Source organism: Lagopus leucura, unplaced genomic scaffold (assembly GCF_019238085.1).
Source record: "Lagopus leucura isolate 7727_CA_CO unplaced genomic scaffold, USGS_WTPT01 Super-Scaffold_100014, whole genome shotgun sequence".
In the NCBI taxonomy this organism is placed as follows: Eukaryota; Metazoa; Chordata; class Aves; order Galliformes; family Phasianidae; genus Lagopus; species Lagopus leucura.
This window is the reverse complement of record NW_024962268.1, coordinates 15,416,852-15,444,002: the sequence shown is the minus strand read 5'-3', so window position 1 is coordinate 15,444,002 and position 27,151 is coordinate 15,416,852. Positions and strand designations below refer to the sequence as shown.

The 27,151-nt window shown below is 39.6% G+C and overlaps 1 protein-coding gene across 1 annotated transcript in view; it reads left to right on the top strand.

Annotated features, from left to right (window-relative positions):
- Window positions 1-27,151, top strand: part of WDR70 (WD repeat domain 70) — a 149,749-nt gene that overhangs the window by 48,038 nt on the left and 74,560 nt on the right. Inside the window, exons 8-9 of the mRNA XM_042875395.1 lie at window positions 1,369-1,522; window positions 3,622-3,698. Coding sequence (XP_042731329.1) covers window positions 1,369-1,522; window positions 3,622-3,698 — 231 coding nt within the window. The remainder of the gene's footprint in view (window positions 1-1,368; window positions 1,523-3,621; window positions 3,699-27,151) is intronic.

The following is a 27,151-nucleotide window of genomic DNA, read 5'->3' as shown; positions in this document are numbered from 1 at the left end:
GACAATGCAGAATTTCTAAAACATGCATTATAAGTTTTTTAATGTGTTGTATATTATCTTGGTTCAAGGAGAAGTTCAATAAATAATAGTTCCTGCTGAGTCAGCCTTTAATTGAATACTATGTAAGACATAAAATAAATTTAGTTGCAAACTGTATGCTGTTTTGTCTACCATCTGGGTGTTAATTTTACTGATGTGAAATTTTAGGTTAAAAAGTTCTTTCCGTAAAGTTACTACTAGGACTTGAATGCCCATGGTTTATGTTCTTCACCAGAAGAAAGACACAAAAATATTATTTCTTAATGCACTTGAATAACATTTTTTGTCTTGCTTTGTTTATTGAGCATGCTTTGGATGCCATGAGAATCCAAATAAAGTTATGAATGCATTCTGATATCTATTTTCAAATTAACTTTGCTCCAGAGTAAGTATTAATAAAATGTAATGTCATTGTATGCTTTCTGTTAATGTGCCAGGATGCACTCGTTTGCCTGTTCAGCAATTCTTGCAATGCTGTGTAGCCGGGCAGGGAGACCAAAAGGTCTCTGTTTTGGATATGTTTCTACATAAAGCAGAATGCTGAGAAATGATGTTGATGCTATCACTGAGACTGGAAAGGGGTTTCTGATTTGTGAGCTATCTTCTGACTTTCGTTTAATTGTTTCTCTCATCCTTATATTATTCCATGATTTCTCTCCCAAGCTTTTTCAATCAAGGTAGGATGTATGTAAAAAAAATAAACTCATACAGCAGATTTGTACAGCAAATGAATAACCATTTAAGGTAAGGTAGTCTAGGCAAGTCATTCTCCACTGTCATGTTTCCAGGTTCGGTGGTATATTTTACTTCATCTGAATTTTTCATGAAATTGTAGCCCTGAACCAGAAAAGGGTGAGAGAATGCTGATATGTGACTAATTTCCTGGTATATGATATATAATGGAGTTCTGTGTGGGTCTACAACATCCTTTTGTAATACTTTGAGGATTACTGTAAATCCAGGTATTGCTTTTGAGCAAGTGAAAAAGAATTTTCAGGCCTGAAAAGCTGCATATGATATAAACTGTTTTTCACCTGGAATTATAAAGCATACTTCAAGTAAATACATTTGCCAGAAATGACATTTTAGGTGCCAATTTTGTAAATATTTTTTATTATATGCTCTTTGGTTGAATGAGAAAGTTGGACACATGGGAATAAAAAGCTTTAATCTATTAATCTTGGATTTCTTTTTGATATAGGAATGTAGATGGGTCTATTTCTGCCATGTATTTTCTCACCATTGACAGTTCTATTTCAGTATTGGTCTACAGGAACTGAATTTAATTAAAACCTTTTTTTCTCCTTTTTTTCTTTTTTTTTTTTTCAGTCACCAAATCAAATCTTTGCAATATAGTAGCACAGGAGATGTCATTCTGGTTGTCTCTGGTAACTCTCAGGCAAAAGTTCTTGACAGAGATGGTTTCCCAGTTATGGAATGCATAAAAGGAGACCAATATATCGTGGATATGACAAACACCAAGGTAAGTGAAGTCTGACTTTTTGCATTCAATTCGTTTTGTAATGAGAAACTTCATGAAGTTAATGAACAAGCATGCAAAGCCCTGGTGCTGGGAGGGATAGTCATGTATATTGATACCTATTAGGAACTGAGTGGCTTAGCAGGGGACTCAGGTGACAATGGATGTTGGGCTGAATAAGAGCTTATGGTTTCATTTTGTTGTAAATGAGACAAACTGTAAACTAGGCTACAATAAGAGATGTGACCAACAGATTTAAGGTAGTTACTATCTCCTTCTAATCAGTGCTCCTTGTTTCACATCTGAAATTCTGGGATTAATTTTGGACCTTTCAGTTCAAGGTGGATTTGGAGGAATTGGAAGAAGTCTGGGATCTTTTAAGGAAACCAGACATCTAAAGCATTTGTGCTGTGAAGGGATCTGTACCCTTTTAGTCTGATGCAGAATACAGCGCAACGTGTTAGTAGACGACAAGTACTAGGAAACAATTTAAACGATGGTGTAGCCAAATGCTTTTGAAACCACAGCAGTATTAGACTAGAAGTCTCTTGGTGTTTGTTGCTACAGAAGCTTTTCAGTAGGGTGGTTGTGCAGTGGGTTATCCATGGAATCTGCGGAATTTTAGTCCATGGAGGTTTTCAGGACCCATCTAGACCAAGCTGACCTGTTCTAATCTTGGCTATTATCTGGTTCTGGGTGAAAGGCTGGCCTAGATGAATTCCAGCTAATATATCTATGATGCTATGACAAATTCACCTCTTCAGAAGTGAGCCTTGTAAAAAATGATGAGCACCAATGTGCACGTTTTTAGTAGTAGTTTAAAATGCAAGTGGAGAACAGTTGAGTTATACTTCTGAATTATTTTTATGACTGTTGTTGGGCTTTGAGCACTTTGCATCCTTATGTCTGCAAACTATGTGAGACAAGGATTCTGTTTATATTGGTTATTCAAATTCAGGTCAGTTTTATAAATAGCTTAAGAGTCTGAAAAAGTAATGATAATATCTGCTGCTCAAGCTGATGACAAAGTTGATTTATATGTTGCTTGTAAAACATATTGCCAAATAACTAGGATAAATACTGCTCTACCTGAGCCTATTCTTGTCTGATCACTATTTCTTTTGGCAAGTGATACAAATATAAAACCACCAAATGGTAACATCTGCTTTAGTTCTTGTTTACTTAAAAATTATTACAGATTTTCTTTATTTTCTTTCTCTTGTAAACTTCTAGAATTCCAGTGTGTTGTGATACAACAATAAATATTTTAAATAATAATAATAATAATAATAATAATATTTTAAAATATTTTAAATAATGCTAAAATATTTTTTTATTGCTCCATTAACTTTTAAGTATTTCTCTCCGTGTTTGTGCTCAAAGCAAACTGAAATAATTCCAATAAAGGAAGAGTAGTTTTTTGATTTCTCTGTAAATGTTTCTTTGTAGGTGACATTGTGATAATGGAATTATGGTTTGATTTTTTTTTTTTTTTTTTTTTTTTTTTTTAATTTCAAAAGTGATAGGGCTATCCAATTTGCATTATAAAATCTTTTATCAATAACTTGCCATTAGTTAAATCCATCTTGATTCTAGAATTCTGTTTCTTAATTCTTTCCAACACAGTCTTTGGATGCAGTTCAGCATTGAATATGTGCATTCTGTCATTCCTCTGATTTCTTTTTTAATGTAGTTTGGAACAATTTGTGCAATAGCATCTTAGTGCCTGTTGTTTTGTCCTTACTCTGCCTGCATTACAGTTTTGCCAAGTTAAAAAGTAGAGTTATGATTCCTTGCCTTATTCTGAGGGGAGAAGATATGAATAGGAGAATATCTGGGATAGGAGAATATTTTGAAAATGAAAACAAGAAAAACGAAATGGATCACAATCCATAAAATTTGTCAAATCATTGTAATTTCAGTCAGCCATTCTTCGGGAGGTTCTGATTCTACCCTCAGTTTTTACCATAGTTTGCCTTGATGGATTGGAGTAAAATTTACAGAAACTTTTAAGACTTGTCATAGCAGCTTTTAAGAATATCGTTATTGTCTTGTTATAACAGCTTTTAAGAATACCTTTCTGTATTTCTTTATTTCCTTAGGGTCATACAGCAATGCTTAATTCAGGCTGTTGGCATCCAAAAATAAAGGAAGAATTTCTGACATGTTCTAATGATGGGTGAGTATTAAGCATATCTTTGACAGTTTTGGGGATGGGACCAGTTTAACATCTTAACACACAAATACATGAACAGATGATTCCAAAATGAAAATACTCAGTTTCCACTGAAACTTCACTGGGAGCAAAAAATAAGAAAAAAAAAAAGTAAAAATCTATATTGTGTTTTATGGAGTGATTTAATCATAAAAATATGTACAAGTTAAGATACAGAATCACAGAATTGCTCGGGTTGGAAAAGACCTTAACGATCACTGAGTCCAACCACAACCTAACCATACTACCCTAACTAAGAACCCTCTGCTAAATCATGTCCCTGAGCACCCCATCCAATTGGTTTTTAAACACATCCAGGGATGGTGACTCAACCACCTCCCTGGGGAGCCTATTCCAGTGCTTAACAACCCTTTCCATATCAGGATGTTTCCTTATATCCAACCTAAACTCACTCTGGCACAACTTGTGGCCATTTCCCCTCATCCTGTCACCAATGAGAAGAGACCAAACCCGCTCCCACTGTAAGCTCCTTTCAGATATTGGAAGAGAGCAATAAGGTCTGCCCGCAGCCTCCTTTTCCCCAGACTAAACAGCCCCAGTTCCTTCAGTGTTGCTTCTAGACACAAATTGGTTTCAATAATAGGAATACTGATTTTGTGTTGAAATATTTTAAAATGTTTTTTTGTTTGTTTGTTTGAAATGTAGAGGGAGTAGTACAGCTTCGTTAGTTTGAATACTTTCTGGATGGTGAAAAATATATTAAGACATTACACATTTTCAGATTGTCTAATTTTGTCCTATGTAAACAGCTGCATAACTAATGTATAAAGTATGGATTCTCCACATCTCTGATACTTGAATTGCTGTGAATTGAAATGCTCTGGTCAAGTAAATAAAAACCTGCGTACACCAATGCTATAAATGGATACATAACTGCATTTTCAGAGGCACGACATAGCTGACATTTCAGAATTATTTTAAACCTGTTTCATTCTGTTTTGTACTGGTAATCAGTATTTCTAGGATTTTGACATGTCATGAAAAGTAATTATTTAGATTGAAAATTTTCAAAACAGGGCTTACATTTTAAAGACAGTATTTAATCTGTGAAATTCTGTAACAACAAGTTGTGATCTTGAGAATTTAATACATAATTGATTTAATTCCGGAACTAGACACAAATAATAAAAAAGTCTGATTAGAGATGATCATCGAATTACTGCAACATCTCATGAACTTGAAAAAGTTAAATACTTAATACAAAGAAATATAGTAAACTGTTATACAAAACATAGTTCATGAAAATATGTTTGTTAATGAATAATGCCACTTAAAATGTAAGTTCCATTAGTATGTGGCAATAGTTGTTGATATTACACAGCAAGTGAATTTCCATCTTCTTTTGTTGGTGAGTTTTGTTATTGCTTTTACAATGATCAAGTAGAAATGAGGATAGTGTCTAGTGATTTTCTCAGTGAGGAGGAATAGCTGCTGTAAGATTTCTTTATTGTAGTAATTTAGGAGAGCATTTTTCTTAGCAAGATAGGATTAGAATACTTTCACAGCTGTGAAATTTAAAGAAAAAAATGGGCAGTGTGTCACGGAGTTAACTAGATCAATCTATGCCCGTGACAGGGGGGCAGTAGGCCCCTTGCCCCCCCACGCCACCCCCCCCCCCCAGCACCATAAAATAGGAAGGAAGGAAGGAAGGGAGGGAGGAAAAGGAAAAGGAAAAGGACAAGGACAAGGAAAAGGAAAAGGAAGGAAGGAAGGAAAAGGAAGGAAAAAAAAACCCAAAAAACAGCAGCAACGATCTATGGAGGAAAACTTATTTTACTAACTATGATATTGGAATGTAAGATGACACAATATAATACAAGCTAATTGAAATTGAAATTAATAAATCAAATAAGATAGCAGAGAGCAAGCTCCTGAGACCGAGTCAAACATGAAAAGCTTGGAAGGCTAGGAAAGCACCCTCCAGCATCCACTGTCAGGCAGTAAGAGAGCGCCCCACCCGGAAGGGCCAGATCCAGTGACTTCTGTAGTGTACAGGGATAGGTACCTGGAATTGGGGCATTAACACTGTAACTCCCAGTGCACTACATGATGTTATGGTGCAGAATACTGAAAACCAAAAAACATAAAACCATGGCATTCCAGCCTTTATTCTACATCACTACATCATGCTTAATATATATACATGTATACAAACAAACAATGATTAAAATGCATTACACACACACATCTATATACATAACACACGTCTACATACATACATATACATAAAACTACTGACTGCACTCCCCCAGCATCAAGTTTCCTTGTGGTATGCATTGAACATCCCCGTTTTCCTGCATTACCCACCAAGTGGACCCTGGTCCCTGGGCAAAAACAGTGCCACAGAGAGGTTTGCCCTTTCCAGAAGCTGGAAAAACCCAAACTGCTTTTCCCAACATGCGCTTTACATGTACTACAGGGACTTTGTCTTCCTCTGCGGTAAGTAGTGAGCTGGATTGGGTAGGACCATCACAATTGATAGATCCTTTGGTATTGATTAACCAGATGGTTTCTGTCAAATGCTTCTCCCATTGCATTCAGCATAGTTTTTAACAACCCATTGTATTGTTCAGTTTTACCAGAGGCTGGTGCATGGTAGGGAATGTGATAAATCCATTCAATGCCATGATCTTTGGCACTAGTATTAACAAGAGAATTTTTGAAATGAGTCCCATTATCTGACTCAATTCTTTCTGGGGTGCCATGTCACCAGAGGACTTGTTTCTTGAGACCTAATACGGTGTTTTAGGCAGAAGCATGGGGTACTGCATGTTTCAAGCCACCCAGTGGTTGCCTCCACCATAGTAAGCACATAATGCTTACCATTGCGAGATCGTGGCAAGGTGATATAATCAACCTGCCATGCCTCCCTGTATTTGTACTTTCGCCATCACCTTCCTCCCAGAGAGGTTTCATCCTCTTGGCTTGTTTAATTATGGCACATGTTTCACAGTTATGAATAACCTGTGCAATAGCATCCACAGTGAAGTCCACCCCTCGGTCTCTAGCCCATTTGTATGTTGTATCTCCTCCTTGATGTCCCGAGGTCTCATGGGCCCACCGAGCTAGAAATAATTCACCCTTGTTCTGCCAGTCCAGGTCTATTTGAGCCACCTCAGTTTTGGCAGCTTCGTCTACCTGATGGTTATTTTGCTGTTTGTCATTAGCCCGACTCTTGGGCACATGAGCATCAACATGGCGCACCTTTACAACCATATTCTTTATTCGGGCAGCAATGTCTTTCCACAGTTCAGCAGCCCAAATAGGTTTACCCCTTCTTTGCCAGTTATTTTGCTCCCATTGCTGTAACCACCCCCATAAGGCATTTGCCACCATCCATGAGTCAGTGTAAAGATAGAGCATTGGCCACCTCTCCCGCTCAGCGACATCTAAGGCCAGCTGGACAGCCTTTACCTCTGCAAATTGGCTTGATTCGCCTTTCCCTTCAGTGGCCTCTGCAACTTGTCGTGTGGAGCTCCACACAGCAGCTTTCCATCTGTGATGCTTCCCCACAATACGACACGATCCATCAGTGAACAGGGCATATTTCTTTTCATTTTCTGGTAGTTCATTGTATGGTGGGGTCTCTTTAGCTTGTGATACTTCTCCTGGTGATGTTCCAGACTTTTTACCTTCAGGCCAGTCCATGATGACCTCTAGGATTCCTGGATGGCTGAGGTTCCCCATCCGAGCTCGTTGTGTAATCAGCCCAACCCACTTACTCCAAGTGGCATCAGTAGCATGATGGGTGGAGGGAACCTTTCCTTTAAACATCCAGTTCAGCACTGGCAATCGAGGTGCCAGAAGGAGCTCTGTTTCAGTACTGACTACTTCGGAAGCAGCCCGAACCCCCTCATACGCGGCTAAGATCTCCTTTTGAGTTGGAGTGTAGCCCTCTTCCGACCTCCTGTAGGCTCGACTCCAGAATCCCAGGGGTCGGCCTCAGGTCTCTCCTGAGGCTCTTTGCCACAAACTCCAAGTGGGACCTTTCTCTCCAGCAGCAGTATAGAGGATGTTCTTTGTACCCTGTCCCGTCCGTACTGGCCCTAGGGCCACGGCACGGGCTATCTCCTGTTTAATCTGTTCAAAAGCCTCCTCCTGCTCAGGGCTCCATGTAAACTCATTCTTCATTCACATCACCTGATAAAGGGGGCTTATGATGAGGCTGTAGTTTGGAACATGCATTCTCCAAAAGCCCACTACACCCAGAAAGACTGTGTCTCTCTCTTGCTAGTGGGTGGAGACATAGCAGTGATTTTGTCAATCACATCTGCTGGAATGTGGCGACGCCCATCTTGCCACTTTATACTTAGGAACTGAATCTCATGAGCAGGTCCTTTGCTACGCTTAATAGCAAAACCAGCATGTAGAATAATTTGGATTATTCACTCTTCTTTTGTGAAGACGACTTCTGCTGTATCGCCCCACACAGCGATATCATCAGTGTATTCCAGGTGTTGAGGAGCACTGCCCTGTTCCAGTACAGTTTGGATCAACCCATGGCAAATGGTAGGGCTGTGTTTCCACCCTTGGGGCAAACAGTTCCAAGTATACTGAACGCCCCTCCATGTGAAAGCAAACTGTGGCCTACGTTTTTGGCCAAAGGGATGGAAAAGAAGGCATTAGCAATGTCAGTGTTGGCATACCATTGGCTGCTTTTGTTCATACTGGAGTTCTAACATGTCTGGCACAGCAGCACTCAATGGGGGTGTGACTGCATTCAGGTCACAGTAGTCTACTGTCAGCCTCAATTCTCCACTGGGTTTACACACTGGCCATATCATAGAATCATAGAATCACAAGGTTGAAAGTGACCTGTAAGATCATCTAGTCCAACTGTCTCTTCATCACCATTGCCACCACAAGGCTACTGAACCATATCATGCAGCACATCATCCAGATGCCTCTTGAACACTGTCAGGGACGGTGACTCCACCACCTCCCTGGGCAGCCATTCCAGTGCCTGACCACTCTCTGAGAGAAATAGTTCTTCCTTATGTCCAATCTAAACCTCCTCTGATACAACTTGCAGCCATTTCCCCGTGTCCTGCTCGTTGCCTGGGAGAAGAGGCCAAATCCCTCTTCACCACAACCGCTCTTCAGGAGGTTGTAGAGTGCAACGAGGTCTCCCCTGAGCCTCCTCTTCTCTAGACTGAACAATCCCAGCTCTCTCAGCTGCTCCTCATAAGACTTGTGCTCCAGACCCCTCACCAGTTTTGTTGCCCTTCTCTGAACACATTCCAGGATCTCAATGTCTTTCCTGTAGTGAGGAGCCCAAAACTGAACACAGTACTCGAGGTGCGGCCTCACCAGTGCTGAGTAGAGGGGGATGATCACCTCCCTGCTCCTGCTGGCCACACTATTTCTAATGCAGGCCAGGATGCCATTGGGCCTCTTGGCCACCTGGGCACACTGTCGGCTCATGTTCAGCTGAGCATCAACCAGCGTCCCCAGGTCCTTCTCTTCTTCACACTCATCCAGCCACTCATCCCCAAGCCTATAACGCTGCATGGGGTTATTGTGGCCAAAGTGCAGGACCCGGCACTTGGCCTTGTTGAACCTCATCCCATTCACCTCAGCCCAGTGGTCCAGCCTGTCTAAATCCCTCTGAAGGGCCTCCCTACCCTCAGGCAGATCAACACCACCTCCCAGCTTGGTGTCATCTGCAAACTTACTGAGGATACACTCAATCCCCTCATCTAGGTCATCAATAAAGATATTAAACAAGATGGGCCCCAGTACCGAGCCCTGGGGGACACCACTTGAAACGGGTCGCCAGCTGAACTTAACTTCATTCACCACTGCTTGCTGGGCATCTACTTCTAGCCAGTTCCTTACCCAAAGAAGTGTATACGTGTGCAGGCCACAGGCAGTCAGTTTCCCCAGGAGAATCCTGTGAGAGACTGTGTCAGAGGCTCTGCTGAAGTCTAGGTAGATGTCTCGCTCCAATTTATAGGAGGGAGAGGAGGTTCTTTTATTATGTATATACCCGGCGTGAGATTAAGAAGCAATGGTTCAAATGTTGGTCCAAGCAGTTTATTACAAATCTTAATCAGGGAAATGGGGAAGGGGAGGACGGACACTATTATGAATTAGGGTAATGGGGGAAGGGAAGGAGGGCGATAGAAAAGATAGAAAAGAAGAAGCAAAGAGTATAGGCAGCAAGAGGGAGATAGTCACCACCATGGATCCAGCGAGGTTCGTAGTTCAGTCTTTGATCTTCAGTAGCGGTGGGTCGTCAGGCAGAGTTGTCCTGTTGACAACGATGACGACGACCATGGTGATGATGGTCCTTTTTCAATGCTTCAAAGTGGTTGAGTCAGCTGTCTTTGCAGTGACAGCTCAAATCCAAAGTGGTCGAGTCAGCTCTCCTTTGAGTGACAGCTCAAACCCAAGGTGGTTGAGTCAGTTCTCCTTGCGGTGGCAGCTTCTAGGTCTGGGATCTCAGCAGGAACCTCCTTTGTTCTTATCTTTCTGGCCTTGCCAGCAGATAAGAGGAAGCAGGGAGGCACCAACTTGTATCTTGCCTTTGCAAGATACAATGGTATCATCCCCCAGCCTTCCATACTTAGCTGGAGCGGTTTGGCCACAGGCCAGATCTTCCGCCAGTGAACACTCCTGAGCACTCTCTTCCGCTCTTCTACAGAGCAAGCAGCTCTGGGGGAAGGGGCTTGCAAATGTTCCCAAAGCGATATCAATTGTCACACAGTTAGCACCTATCACTTGCCTCCTTGACAAGTCACTCAGAGTCTTATCACAAGAAAAACCTCAGGAAGCAAGCTTTGAGCCAAAAAAAAACCAAAGAAGGATCCTCACAGTAGACTACATCAACAGCCTTTCCCTCATCTACTGGGCTGATCACCCAGTCATAGAAGGAGGTGAAATGGGACTGTTAAAAGGTGAGTGCGTTTTGCTGATCACTCCTTGATTCTCTAGTTGACACATCAGCTTATGAATGGGGAGCAAGGAATCCCTGTTGGTGCAGTACTGCCGTCTGTGCACCATTTTTGTAGCAATTGGTACCTGTTTTTCTTTTACTTGTAGCAACCCCACAACAGACGGATCTTCTGACAGGCCAGGCAAAACAGACAGCTGCTTAATGTTGTCCGTGTCTACAGCAACTATTCCAAAGGCCCATCGATACCCCTTAGGATCCTCGAAATGCTCCTTTCTGAGGTAATTGATACCTAGTATACATGGAGCCCCTGGGCCAGTCACAATAGAACGTTTTTGCCAGTCTTTACCAGTGGGGAGTATCTCAGCCTCCAACACAGTCAGTTCTTGAGAGCCCACAGAAGTCACTCCAGAAATATGGATTGATTCTGTTCCTTCGTGACTCAAAGGCATCAGAGTGCACTGTGCACCGCTATCCACCAGTGCCTTATATTTCAGTGGTTCTGATGTGCCAGGCCATCAAATCCACACAGTCCAATAAACTCTATTATCCCTTTCCCCCCCAGACTGAGGGCAGGGCCCCTCTATTCATTAACTGTAGTAACCGGAACAACTGCACTGGTGGTTGATCTGCTTTGTAATTCTCTCACCCGTTCTTGTAGTACAGGAGTAGCTTGGTTATGCCACTTCCTCATGTCTTCTCCATGGTCACTGTAGGTAACTCACAAAGCAATTCACGATGTATTTATTATTCCTTACTGGAGCCAGAAAGCCTTTGTCTTTAACAGCTGAGATTTTTGATGGTGCACGTGAGAAGGAGGGTTCATCATCTTTAATTAGTTGGATTCGCAGTAGTTTGATCAACTCCTTCATTAGACTCTTTTGATTATTCTGATCTTCATCAGAAGTTTCTGATACTACTACAGGTTTGTCACGATTAATCAGAAGAGACACTTGCTCTTGCATTTCATTCAGTTGGTCTGTTATTTGTGAGATGGCAGAAATGGAAGCATGAGTTGGGGGTAGCAGTTGTTCATAGTTTTGGAGCGTAAGAATCAATTCAAAAACTGAGGGTCTTCTCTGTTGGTCCTGGTGTCTGTCAAACACTGTTAGTGTACCGGCGTATCTTTCTGGTGCTGTTGTTGTGAGTTTCTGACACATATCTGGTGTCGTCCTCACAATCTCAGGGTCGTGGTCTTGGCATGGGTGGTTAGGAACAAAGTTAGGGTCATACAACATTTCCACCACGGCTATTTCCCTCAAATACTGGATATCCTTTTCAACTATATCCCACTTTTTCATCACAGGCTTCGAGCCGTCTTTGAAGGGATACCTTTCCTTCACAGCTATTAACACTCGTTCCCAGAGGGTGGCAGCCCCGTCCAAACATCGACTAATTCCTCTGTCAATAGCTGGATCTCTGGCAATGGCTCCTTTGGCGAGCTTCGTTACCATCTAGAAACAAGCTACTGGCCCCACTGTCCCAGCAGCGAAGCAACCAGGAAACAAGAGTTTTATTCGGGCACCGTGTAAACTCCTTTCTTGAGCCTTGGATTTCAGTCATCTTCAAAGGCTGATGAGTAGTAATAGAGACTTCCTCCTCATCACTCTCTTCTGCATGTCTCTTAGTTTTTCCTCCTGTCTTCCCTGATGATGGTGGTTCTGAGGAGGGCCCCTCACCTGGATCTTCCTCCACCTCCTTCTCTGTTTCTTATTTTTTCCATGTGAGGAGACTCGTTTCCATTTCTTGCCTTCCACACGGGCAACTGATATTGTTACCGGTGTCTACAGTGATTGATCAGGTTTGACTTGGAGATTTTCCCCTTGAACCTCAGCTGGGAAACTCTCTCCAGAATAGTATTATATAGGGCACAGTAAGCACCAGCCAAACCCCAAATAAGTGGCACCTCCTTACATCTGTGTAAGCCACACCGTCCCTGACTCAAATTCCGGCTTAGTTTCTCGGGATCCCACAGGTGTTTAAGAGTGAAATCCCATGACATTGCAGGTCCCCATGCTTCTAAGATTTTTCCTAAGCCTCACCATATTCCCTGCCAGTCAGCATTCTCTAGTTTTGGAGGAGATTCCTTCCCCTTATCACAAATGCCTTGGAATACATTCAGGGAGACTGATAACACACACAACAAAATGAACATTAATTCAAAATTCAAAAAACGTGTGACAAACTGAGCAGAAAGCCTGGAAATTGGTCTGAACATCGTGTTGTTTGTAAAATTAGCTATTCCATTTGGGATGTAGTTGGAATTAACCATTCCATCTGGGATGTAATTGGAATTAACCATTCCATCTGGGATGTAAATGTCAAAATTCAGATCATACCACATTGCATATAGGTACCATACGGGTGTCTCCATCAGTGCCCTTATTTGTTTATATATGAACACAATTCCACAGCAAGTAGTTACGACATTGATAATTGGCCAGTAAGTCGCAAGTAACATCATGGCTTTAAATCCCTTACAGAGTGCTTCCATGATAAAGAGTGGGTTCATTGCTGGTGTCTGCTAAAAAGGGGTTAATGAATTGAAGCTAACAAGAGGAGGAAAAGGAAAAAAAAGGAAAAAGGCACTGCCCAGACTAAGCAGTGCTCAAAGTTTACAAATATCCCAGAACACTGGCAGCATGCCTGGCCTTTCAAGGTCAAGTTTTCCAGCACAGAAACCTGAACTACTGATAATGTTCCCTAATGAAGCTCTCTGAGAACAGAGAGAGAGAGATTCGTTCTAAAAGTTAAAAAGCAGCTATGCCCACATTCTCCACCAAAAACTGTCACAGAGTTGACTAGATCAATCTATGCCCGTGACAGGGGGGCAGTAGGCCCCTATCCCCAAACCCCCTCCCACTCCCTCGTGGCCCCACAAAATGGGAAGGAAGGAAGGGAAAAAAAAAAACCAAAAAACTGCGGCAACGATCTATGGAGGAAAACTTATTTTACTAACTATGATATTGGAATGCAAGATGACACAATATAATACAAGCTAATTGAGATTGACACTAATAAATCAAATAAGATGGGAGAGAGCGAGCTCCTGAGACTGAGTCAAACCTGAAAAGCTTGGAAGGCTAGGAAAGCACCCTCCAGCATCCACTGTCAGGCAGTAAGAGAGCGCCCCACCCGGAAGGGCCAGATCCAGTGACTTCTGTAGTGTACAGGGATAGGTACCTGGAATTGGGGCATTAACACTGTAACTCCCAGTGCACTACATGATGTTATGGTGCAGAATACTGAAAACCAAAAAACATAAAACCATGGCACGGTGCAAGAGATACAATTACGGGCTGTTATTGATCTGGACTGGAAGGACAAAGATTTTTCTGAATTTCAGGTGAAAGCAACATACAAATCGGATTTTTGTAAAATATTCCAGAAAACTACAATGTTGTATTTTATGCTGATTATTGTGCATCTTGCAGAAAACTTGGTAATGGATGTGATTAATAGTTATGTCTGTCTATTCTTTTGCATTTTTTCCACTATTCACACTCAACTCTTCTGTGCTGAGGAAATGTATTTCATTGATTTGTAGCGCTGTTTTTTTGTTTGTTTGTTTGTTTGTTTGCTTTGTTGCTGTCATTTTTTTGCTTTTTGTTTTGGTAAGTGAATAGGTTAGCACTTAATGTAATATTTGCAAAAATATGAGAAGAGTCTCTGTGAAAACTTGTTTTATGGTGAGGGTAAAGCAAAAAAACCACCAAAGTAGGAGATTCTGAAGGCAAATAAGGACGAGTAGAACCCTTAAACTAGAAAAGCAGTAAGTCTTCTCTTCTAACATCCCTTATACAACAGTTGTGGATAATGAAGGGAATAAACCACAATGGTCAGCGCTGTTCTTGCTATCAAAGACTAAATAGTGAGTTAGCTGAATCCGTGTTTAGATGTAGGTAGATGTTTAACGTTCTAAATTGACAGTAACTTCAGGAAATATAATGTGTGTATTCTTTTGAAAATGTGATGTTTCTGCAGTGATTTTATATCTGGAATTGGTTGAGTTTTAATATGAATAGAGTAACTTTAAAGTCATCTGTCACTGAGGTAGAACCCAATACATCTTTGTATGGCTTTTGTACATGGAGGTTTCTTACATGCAAGTAAGAATGTTTCATCCAGACACTTTAAGTATATATATTTTATATGCATATTTCTTTTCCTTTTAACATAAACCTAGTATAGATGAAATTGTTACTTGAAGACAGCAGTTATGTATGCTTGACTGTTTTGATTTCAGGTGATTAAGAATGTTGTAGTATGCTGAACTAAAAAGTAATTTCAGTGGAGGCTCTTAGGAGTGCTGTCGTAAAAGAAATGTTTTGAAAGATGGTCCATCTCTTATGATTTGTTCATGACATTTAGAATGGTTTTATTTTTTTTTTTCTAATTAAATCCCGTGAGTAGGTCTTGATGATAGTATATTCTAATTTGTTGTCATTAGGCTATTTAAAAAATTTTTAAATCTTCAGACTGCAGATATATGGGTTACCAGCAGGGAGTCTCAGTGTGTTTTGTATGACTTGTTCAAGGGCACTGTGTTTAACTCAGAAAAGAGTAAAGAGAATAAGAAAAAAGAAAGTTTCTTCTGACTCATATATAAGATAAACAGCAACTGGTCAGCTTACACAGTGGAATGAGTCAGATCACGGACTTGAGAATTATAGCATAATTCCTAAAACTTCTCTTGTTAACCTGTGTAAACTTGTCTGCTACTGCGATTTTTAGTGAATATGTGTAACTTATAGCAGTTCAGTTCATAGAATCATAGAATCCTTAGAGTTGGAATGGATCTTTAAAGTTCAGCTTCCCTACCATGAACAGGACATGTACAGCTAGATCAGGTAGCCCAAGGCCTGATCCAGCCTCACCATGATGTCTCCAGGGATGGGGCATCTGCCACATCTCTGGTCAAACTGTTCAGTGCTTTACCACCCTTACTGTAAAAGGTTTTTTTCTTATATCTAATAAAAATCTACCTTCTGTAAGCATGGTACAATGTCCCCTTGCTCTGTCGTAACAGACCCTTCTAAGGAGTCTGTCCTGTTCTTTCTTGTAGCTCTCCTTTAGGTATTGAAAGGTCTCTATCAGGTGGCCTTAGAGCGTTCTCTTCTCCAAGCTGAAGAACCTCTCTCAACTTCTCCTTATAGGAGAGGTTGAAAAGCTCTCTCAGCCTCTCCTTGTAGGAGAGGTGTTTCATTCCATTTCTACATACTCCAGCAGGTTCACATCTCTCCTGTTCTGAGGACTCCACATCTGAATGCAGTACTCCAGGTGAGGCCTCACCTGCGCAGAATAGAGGGCCTCCCTCAACCTGCTGGCCATACTTCTTTACATGCAGCTCAGGATATGGTTGACTTTCTGTGCTGCAGGGCACATTGCTGGCTTATGTCCAGCTTCCCATCCATCAGTACCCCCAGGTATTGTTTGGCAGGGCTGCGCTCAATCCTTTCATCCCCCAGCTTGTATTGGTAGTGGGAGTTGCACCCACGTGCAAGACCTTGCATTTGTATCGAGCCTCATGAGGTTCTCCTGGGCTCACTGCTCGAGCCTGTCTACGTAGGTCCCTCTGAGTGGCATCCCATCCCTCTGGTGTGTTGATGCACCCCACAGCTTGGTGTCAACAGCAGACTTGCTGAGTGTGCACTCAACTCCACTGTCAGTGTCATTGATGAAGATAGCAAGAGTATCAAGAGTATCAGTCCTAGCACTCACCCCTGGGGGATCTCACTCTTTGCTGATCTCCCTCCAGATGTTGAACCATTGACCACCACTCTCTGGACTTGTTCTGCAGCCAGTTCTTTGTCCATTGAACAGTCCATCTATCAAATCCATATCTTTCCAATTTGAAGAGAAGGATCTTGTGAAATATTATGTCAAAGGCCTTACTAAAATCCAGATAGATTACATCAATGGCTCTTCCCTTGTCCACTGATACAGTGATATCATCATAAAAGACCACCAGGTTCATCAAGCAGGATTTGCTTTTGATGACGCCATGCTGGTTTTCCAGCACCTTACTGCCTTCCAAATGCTGTAGCATAGCTTCCAGAATGTTCCATGATCTTTTGAGGCAGAGAGGTAAGACTGACAGGTCAGTGGTTCCCAGGATCCCTCCTTTTTACCCTTCTGAATATGGGTGTGATGTTGCCCTTTTCCAGTCACCAAGGACTTCACCTGATTGCCACAACTTTTCAAATATCATGGAGAATGGCTGGGCTCCCTGGTGCAAAAAAGACAGGGATCTCCTGGAGAGAGACCTGCAGAGGGCCACAAAGATGATAAAGGGCCTGGAGTTTTAATATGAAGGCAAAGATGTTACTATGTACATTTGCCTTCTTCTTTTCTGTTGTGACTAGCTTGCCTGCGTCACTCACTAGGGGTGGTGTGCCTTGCAAAACTTTCCTTTCTTGGTTGAGTTCATTTTATTTTTCTCAAAAGTATTCCAGATGGTGGCTTGCGTAAAAGTATAATAACTTTTTTTTTTTTTTTTTTAAAGTAAAAATCTGGCCTTATTTTTATACAAATTTTTTCATTATTCATGTCAGTTTCATTGTACTTTTGCAGATTTTTCAGTTTGCTAGTTTGTTAGTTGCAGAAGGAAATTAAAAAACCCAGTTCTATAACTAATGTTATTTATGGCTGAATAAAAGTAATTAACCTAGAAATTTAGCTAAGTACTTTTAATACTAATGTATTTATTAACTGGAATAGGTCTTGTGCACATGTACTCAGATCTGTGTAGTGTTGTTTCTGATAAGTTTCCTGATGTTTCAAGTAATTAGAATAAAACTATATCATAAGAGAAAGCAGATACAGAATCTCAGTTGTCTTGTTCATGAGACTGCTGTAACTTGTCTTTAAAAGCTTGCCTTGCAGAGATGATTACTTTAACTTTAACCCTGTCTGTAAACTTAATGTAGCCGTCCACTGTTTTTAAAACATACAACCAAAGCTCTTTTTGGTAGTGCTATTGACCTAATTTAAAATGTAATCTTTTGCAAGCTTTCATTCATCTTTTCATTTATGGTTGTGTGGTACCTAGAACTTATATTTTAAAAGATTCTGAATACCTTTCAGCTGCTTTTAAGTGCACGTACATATTGCTGTTCCAGGTAAGGCTGAATAAAGCTTTTGGATAAATGTTTTTAGTACATTCTGCATCAGTGTGCTATATATTGTCTGCCTAATAAAGTGTATTTAACACACTCTTTGCCTCTATCATTGTGTATTTACCATTTTTTTCAGCCTTATTTGGAGCTTCAGTTAAGGCAAGGATCTGTCATGTCTACAGAATTGCACTAAAGTTTATAGTAACGCTGATGTCAACATTAATGCATTGTGTGAAAGTGAAAGAAAGTTTTGAAAATGGAAAAAGCTTAATATTACTCCATGGAGATACACCTGAATGGTGTGCATTAAAAAAATGTGCTGTGTGTTAGACAAAACTAACATCTTGTTTATATCATTCCAAAATATCAGTTGACCTCTATGTTAAAACAACAAAGGAAGAGGAAACGGATAATATTGTTTTTATTATTTGGATTTTTTCTTATCACAAATGTGATAGATATTTCTGTATGAATAAGCAAGAAAGCTCAGTGATATTAAATTTTCCAGCAACAGGTGTTCTGTGTCCCTATTCTCATCCATTTTTCCTTTTAGAAGTATAATGGCAGCCAAACCTGAAATTTAGCAGTCCTGAACTTTGTGCTTCATTGTAGCAGCCACTGCTGTAGTTGCTCAACATCTGGTTCCCGGTTAGAAAATTCCTCTCACACGCCTTCCTTCTCTCATCCTTTAATAAGTTAATGTTCATACTCATTTAAATAATAGCTTCAAAATATTGGCTGCCTGACCACTGCAAAAAGTTGTTTAGGGATAAATTATACTTCAAGATAGACCTGTCTTCAGTTAAACAGATGAAGTTATTTCAGTGAAGTATGTATCTGATTACTTTCATCCCCAACTGCCCTTTGCTTTTTATATGTTAACCAATTCCATCATGTTAATTGTGTTCACATTTAGAGCAGCTGTTGTCTCATCTTCCTTCTATTACTGCCTTTCTCTGTTTCTTTCTCTGTGTAGGTGGTAGCTATCAGTATGAGTTCTTTCATGACCACTGTTTTTAGGCATGTGTTCCTTTAGTTTGGCCCAGAATTGCATAAAGATTTGATAGCCTGTTAGAAAAGAGATTTGAGGGAGATCTGGAAAAGTACTGTTGATGGTGGCCAGTAGTCAGTTTCCTGCTTCTAAAGCAATCAGTTGGTCTTCCTTCCATAATGCCATTATATCTTTCCTGAAATGGAAATACGACTTCAGCCTAAGAGATCCTGTTTTACTTCATTGGATGAGGTCCTTATCCCATAATCTTCAGAGCTAGACCACCTACTGCATCTCACATTCTTTTTCCTTGTGTTTTTTATTTTTTCCCCCCATAGCTTCAAGTCCACAGGAGAGTGAGTTCTGGTATGTCCAAATGGCGATATGCTGTGAAGAAAGACTCCTTCAAAAAACTGGAATTACATAGTATTTCTTCTTTCACAGCATTTCTCACTCTTCAAGTGAGACATGCTGTTCTGATGATATCACTTCATGCTGACAGCGTCATCCTGAGCAATCTTTTAGTGTTGTTTTAGTAGTTGGAGAATCATTTATTTTGCATATATGGAAACAGAACTAAGAGCAGAAACTGGATTAACACAGTTCAGTTTAAGTGGAAGTATTGTCTAGATGCTATAGCTAACATTTGTTTCTCTAAATTGCTAATATATGAATTTGGGAGGTGGTCTGTCCAGTGGATGAGGAGCTGGCTGCGAGATTCTGCCCAGAGGGTGGTCAGTGTCTAAATGTCTGTACGGAGATCAGTGACAAGTGGTGTTTCTCAGGAAAATGGGATGGATGCTTTTTAATATCTTCATCAGTGACACTGGCAGTGGGGCCAAGTGTGCACTCAGCAAGTGTGCTCTTGGCACCAAGCTGTGTTGTGCGGTTGACACACCAGAGGGATGGGATGCCACGCAAAAGACCCAGACAGGCTCAAGCAGTGAGCCCAGGAGAACTTCATGATGTTCAGTCAGCCTAGATGCAAGGTCTTACACCTGGGTTCTGGCAACTCACTGTCAGTACAAGCTGGGAAATGTAAGGATGGCGCACAACCACAGAACTTGTGTACTTGTGTATACGGTACTTGTGGATAGTAAGCCGAAGTGTGCCCGTGCACCCAGGAAGCCAAATGTGTCCTAGGCTGCAACAAAAGCAGTGTGGCCAGCAGGGCGAGGGAGGTGATCCTGCTCCTGTAGTTTGTGCTGGTGAGACTTCACCTGGAGTACTGTGTCAGATGTGAAGTCCTCAGTACAGGAGAGTTGTGGACCTGTTGGAGCATATCCAAAGGAGGGCCACAAAAATGATCCAGGGGATGGAACATCTTCCCTATGACAATAGGCTGATAGAGTTGGGGGGCTGATCAGCCTGGAGAACAGAAGGCTCTGAGGTGACCTTAGAGTGGCCTTTCAGAGGGACTTTGAAGAAAAAGGGGACAGACTCTAGCAGGATCTGTTGCGATAGGACAGGGAGAAATGGTTTCAAACTAAAAGGAAAAAGTTGTGTTTTGTAAAAGTGGTGAAGCACTGGAGCAGGTTGCCCAGAGAGGGATGGTGCTAAGAGACTTAAATTCAAGGCCAGGCTAATCTAGTTGCAGATACTCCTGTTCATGGTTGGGGAGTTAGACTAAACAACCTTTAAAGATCCTTTCCAATTCAAATGATTCAATGATTCCATAATGTATTAGAAGAAATATGGTAATTTAACTTGTTAGATATGCCGTCTTTTTGGTTGTTAAAAAACAGCTTCACAGCAGTGAAGAAAGTTTTTGGATAAATGTAACTAGCAGTATTACTAATTAATACTAGTACACATTCAGCGTCTGTGTTAAACATTTTATGCTTGTTAAATACAATGAATATTTATCAGTTGACTGTTTTGAAAACAACAGAGAGCAATCATATACAAGTGCCAAGACCAGTATGAAAGTGTTTGTATAAACTTTTTCTTAGAATCTAGTTTTCAGCACTGCCTTTCTTCAGAATTTTGAAGACCAGTTGGCAAAGCATGTTTGAAACTAATTACTAGGATTCTGTCTTTGTTTAGGGAATAATTTAAAAAATATTTACTTAATTGCAGTCTTAGGCCTCTGTATAATTGTCTTGTGCTTCTGTGTAGTTTTGGATTTACTTTTTAAAATAATCTACATACTGTGGTGTGTAGCGTTTGTATTGATGTCCAAAGTTAGTATTCTCTAAAAAGTCACCTTGTAGCATATTTAGTATATTTAGTCTTCTACACTGGAAGAGAAAGTAAATTATACTGAGGTGAAAAAACTAAATTTTCCAGTGCTATAGTGTGGCTTGGACTCATACCCTACAGGAGAGGAAAAAAAAAAACAACACCAAAAACAATTAATGATACAAACAAAAAAACCTTCTGCCAAATTATTTCAAGTACATATGTACATGGACTTTATGCAAAATATTCCATATAAAGATGAAATTCTGATGTTTGAAATTTTTTCCCACAGATTTTTGAGACTTTATTCTTGGAAAATGTTAGTGTTCAGGCATATTTTCAGAATTAGTTTATAATATAAACAGATGCATTTCAGCTCTGATGAAATTCCTTTATTCATATCAAGATGTTTTTTTCCAGGGAGGAACTGAATGAGGTTTAATGAGAACAGGTGTAGAGTCTTGCACAGCCTCATGAGTCAGTACAGGTTAGGGGATGATCTGCTGAAGAGGAGCTGTGCAGAGAAGGACCTGGCTGATCTGGTGGACAACAGGATGGCCATGAGCCAACAGTATGCCTTGGTGGCCAAGAAAGCTGATGGTATTCTGGGGTGCATTAAAAAGAGTGTGACCAGCAGCTCACACTGCCGTGGTGAGGCCATGTTTAAGATACCATGTCCACTTCTGGGCTTTCTAGTTAAAAAAAAAAAACCTGCTCATCTCCTAGGAGTTCAGCAGAGAGCCACAAAAGTGCTTGGAGCATCTCAGATATGAGAAAAGGCTGACTGACCTGGGTCTGTTCAGTCTGGGGGAAAGAAGACTGAGAAGGGATCTGATAAACGTTTATAAATATCTACAGAAAGGTGGGAGGCAAATGAGTGAGGCCAGGCTCTTCTCAGTGCTGCGTAGCAGTAGGGCAAGGAGTAATGGCCTAAAACTTGAAAATAGAAAGTTTCATATTAACATGAAGAAGAACTTCATTATGGCTAGGATGTTGGAGCACTGGAACAGGCTGTCCTGAGAGGTTGTGGAGTCTCCTTCTATGGAGGTAGTCAAGATGTGACTGGATGCCTACCTGTTTGACCTATTGTAGGGTACCTGCTTTAGCTGGGGGGGAGAGGGGTGGCATTGGAATAGATGATCTCTTGAAGTCCCTTTCTACCTCTGTGCTTCTGCGATTCTGTTATGGCTGAAGTGCTAGAAGTTGTTGTTTTGTATCTTCTTTTCATTAATCTTGTAATGAAAGTATAAATTGAAAAAGAAAAAGGCTTGGTGTATCCAGCAGGCGTGGAATTTAGATATTTACAGTACTTCAGTGCTTTTTAAACAATTTGTTCCTTTTAGATCTATGCAGTGACCACAGCAAGAAGGAACAGCCTTTTCAAAGGAAGTTGTTTTTTGCTAGACAATCAAAATGTATTTGCTTAGCATGCAAAAGCAATAGTTTCAATGCGGGCATTTGCTTTTCTTGTCCTAGCACATTTAATATTTCACTTGAAACTTGTATTGTGAAAACTTATGTTATACAGACAAACTTTCCTCGTGAATTGTTTCCTAACCCCTTTCTGTCAAAATGAGACAGATTGCAAAAGCTGTTTAATTATTACATCTTTTCTGGTCTTGACTCATTCTGACTGAGGTAGTTTGAATAATAATTTTGAGCAGCCTTGTTAGCAGATCTGAGAGGTAAATAACTTCAGGCAGGATAAAAATGATAGGAGGCTGGAAGCTTTAATATTTCCATCAGCTCAGCTTCATATCAGATAGGGAAGGGGGCAGGAATTTGCTATTTTTAAAATTGGTAGGAAATTTCCCATGTTTTTTTGAGTCATACATAAATTTTTAAGCAAACACTTCCATTGTATAACTTCGTTATACAAGTAGATTTCACTCTAGCAATTTCCTTTCCTGTTTTCTCCCATGAAAAATTGATTATGTCTTTTATTACATGTAGATGAAGTTCTTTCCTCTCAAGTATTCACGGGTTAATTTTAACCTTTAACTCAATTTAAAGGACAATTTTCTCATGAGATACACATCTTGTTTTAATGATCAGAATTGCCTGATTATTCTAGTAATAAATGGAAGTACAATAGCCTTAGTAAAGCGAACTCAAATGTTTTTGTTTGATAATGAGAAATTAAACTAGGGTAGACAGGAATTTATTTTGGCGCTTTTGCTTACGAAGATAAACGTGCATTCTGTCTAAGAAAATAAAATTAAATCTGCACCATTCGTGTTTAAATCTGATTCAGTTTTAAAGTTATGCAGTAAATGACTAATGATAGTTAATATCCTACAGATCGAAATTTTAGAAAAATATGTGCTTTGGGTTTTTGACAGTTTGAATTGCAGGCAATTCCACTGTATGTATAATAAAATTTTAGTTTGTTCCTCCTATCAGTTTCCTCATGTAATTTAAATACATTTTTAGATAAAATCCCACTGATATTTTAAATAGAAGAATTGTACGTAGGATAGTTTTTGTTTTTCATTGTATGAATTGGAGCAGACTGAAGTTCTGCTTCTTAACACGTAGCCTTTTCAAAGGTGTGTGATTTCACTGAATGCTAATTGAGCTGAAATAGAAAAAATACCATTTAAACCTAGTAAATCCCATTTGATAAGTGCAATAGAGTATCTCTTACAATTTTTTTTTGTGATCAAAATGTTTATCAGACTTAGTTAAAAATGTTACATTGTAGCCATGAGTATGTTACAAGCAGTAAATTACAATCCAAACTTTTCTATTAATTGCAGTAAGTTTTGTTTTGAACTTGAAAGATTGATTTTGTAAATACATGTTAAGCCTTCGGCACATGTAAATTGGATTGCTTAATCGTGAGTGATCTTAAAACAATGAGTGAAAGTAATTAAAGCATTATATTTTTGACACAGTTTCATAAGATTTCCGTACTTATAATTTTTATATTTTTATAAAGTAGAACGTATTTTAGAACATGAACAGTTACTATTAGTCAGTGACAATGAAAGCAGATTGATTGGTCAGTTGGGTAAAGACAAGAGCTTGCAAGGTCATACATGAATAAGAATATTTTCAGAATCGGACACACTTCCTAAAAGTCATCTTGTGTTAATTGTGTATAAGTTCTGACTATGAGGGAACAGAAGAACAGATGTACATCTTATAAAAATATGTACATGGGGAATTAACTTTTAGTAATGACATTGTTGAAGGATGTTTTGTTAGTATTTTGCTCAGCAGTTATCATTAAGACTGCAGCTGAGTTCTGAGTCTAGTTCCAGGAACAACAGCCTAAAGAAAGAAGTTGAAATGCAGTAAAAATGAAAAATTTCAGAGAAAAATGTTGATTTTGCATTTAATGGAAATTCAAGGAGCTGAATATGACTTAGCTATTGAAGAGGGTATTAATAGACTTTGCATTTGTCGTCTTCACATCAGAATTGATCAATTAAATGTATCCTTTAATTAGCAAATAAAATACTGAACTCAAAAAACATTGGATAAGAAACCTAGAGTTGGGATACATATGTAGTTTAATTAGCGATTTAAAAAATAAATATCAAATCAACTTGTAGATGTGATTTAGTTACTTACGGATAAGCATTTGGGCCTTGAGCTCTGGATATCTGTTATTCAACTTTACGACGCCATGCAGAAGCCCATACAGGATCCTTTTGATTGTAGCAGAGCTGCCCACATTCTGGGGGCAGAATGTAAATTCTGGTGCCAAACAGACCTACTGGCTTTCTTTGTAGTATGCTCATGAGAATAAAACATTATTTTGGTTGTATGTTATCTCTCTTCAAAATCAGTCTGCCTACACAGTGTTACTAACCAATTCCTCATTGACTTTTTGCTTTTTTTTTTCTTCTTGCCATTTCCAAATTATTCCCATTTGATTGCTTTACCATCCTTGACGGAATTAACTTTAATTTTTATGCTAATTTTATCATTCAACTATTCACTAATAATTTCTCTTGAGAGGGATTGTTTTTAATTTAAAAACCTTTTGTTTTTTTTTCTTGAAATGTTTCCATAACTGCCATTTGTGAAATCTTCAGTCCACCAGGACAGAAAATATCTGATTAAGAAGCAAAACTGAGTAGTATGTATGATAATGAAAACTTCTTAAATGGAAGTTTACAATTAAGATATATATTCATTGGTGGCATGATTTAAAACTCACTCGCAAACATTTCAGTCTTCAGCGATTGAACTTCTGGTGAGATAAGATGCAGATCTTCTTTTGTTATCATAAGCTTACTAGTCCATATACATTCCTTCCTTCAAAATAAATAATTTACTTATACTCATTTGTAGTTCCTTCTGTTGTGCGACTCACAGTGAACGAAATGTATATTTAGCCAAATTATGATGCAGAGATGCCTTCTCTTTTTTTAGTGCAAGACACATGAGCACTAATTGTTTCATTATTGCCAACATTTTTATTTTAAACTTCAGTGAATAACCTGAACAGAGGTTTTCTGGGGCTAAAATTCTAGAATTTTTTCAAGGTTTTTTTCTTTCTTTCTTTCTTTTAAATATCTTCCTTATAATTACTGTGATAACAAATTTTATTCTATATCTCTAAATTCATGATTTGTTCCAACATGTCTGTAATGTTTCCTTTGGAATTTACTGTTTTGTTAATTTTTAAGGTCATTGGAGTAGTGTGGTGCAAACATAAGAACATGGTGTTATAGTTATCTTTTCAAGCCTAAATCAAAATTGCCATTTAAATGCAGTGTGTTTCCAGCAGTTCTATGGAGACAGACTAACTTAATGGACTAGAATGCATTCATATAGTATATGACCAAGGATTGCTTTCTGTAGAAACTTCTCCAAGTAGGCAAAGGATGTCTTATGTACTTTATAACTTACGCTTAATTACATGAGGGCCAGCCATCCAGTATTAACTCTCTATTTACTGTAGAATGGCTAAATGTTGAGCAGAGGACATATGTTTAGGAGGATCTAGATGACATTACTAGACTCCTGAAGAACTGTACATGAAGAGCAATAGAATTATTGCTTGGTTTCAGAGGTTCTGATATTTTGGGAAAAACTGACAAGTAGCTATTTCAGTTCTAAATGTCACTAATACTTTATCTTCTTGTAAATGTAATTGTAGAATTAGTGGACTGAGTTTTGTAAACATTAACATTTTCCTGAAGTAGATGAGTAGTGATTTGTTCTAAAGAGCCACCTCGTCAGATTGATGCAAAATGAATAATTTAGCACTGAAACAACCAGATGGGAGTGCCTTAGATGATGCCATTTAGATTTTCAAGTTTCTCTCTTTGATAGTTTTAAGTCGTTGTCTCAGTCATGATCAGTGTAAAACATAATGTCCACACAAACTTCCTTTAACCCAAGCATGAGCAGCTCTCGGGCCTCATGTGGCCCAGCACAACTGGCACTGCAGCCCAGCTCCAGCCCTGCACCACCTGCAGCTCTGCTTGCCAAGCAGCCTAGCCTGACCCCAGGCACGCACCCACTGTCCTGCAGCAGCCAAACATTGGTGTGTGATGAGCACTGCCTGAGCTGCAGCTGGGGCGTGGGGAGGGTGCAGGGTAGTGCAGCTCAACTGACAGCAAAGAGTTGTCTGCCTTTTGGTTCACTGGCTGAACACAGTCCTGTGAGCAGCAGAAAATACGCAGCCGTGCTTCCCATTTTGATAAAAGCATTTGAGAACAGGCTTCAAGATTGAAAAAAAACAGTCATCTTTTTTTTTTTTTTTTTGGCCTATTTGCACTTCCATTTTCAGTTGACATAAATGCATGACCTGGGAATTTTCAAATGGAGTGCACAGAGTTGTGATCAGACACTCAACTCAAAAATCTGCCCAAGACTCTTTCATCAGTCCCATCGTACCAGAGTAGAACGTTCCTCCCTTCGCAATCTCACCTTCTTCACGTCATCGCTTTTTGGTAGCATGCACGTTGTGACCAACTGTTTTCAAGGATGAAGTACCAGAAGAGTAAAATTTCATCCAAAGTCTCTGACAGCACCTTGAGAACTCACTAAGAATTGCAGCCGCTGCTATGGAACCAGGGTTTGATGCGTTAATTTCACAAAACCGAGGTCACATATCCCACTAGTTCTGCTTTTGTTGCTTTTTTTTTGTTTAAAAAAATATTGAAGATCAAAATATGTTTTGTTGCTTATAGACATTAACTATGTTATTATATATTTTATGAGGGCTGCTCTGAAGTTAATGCCTCCT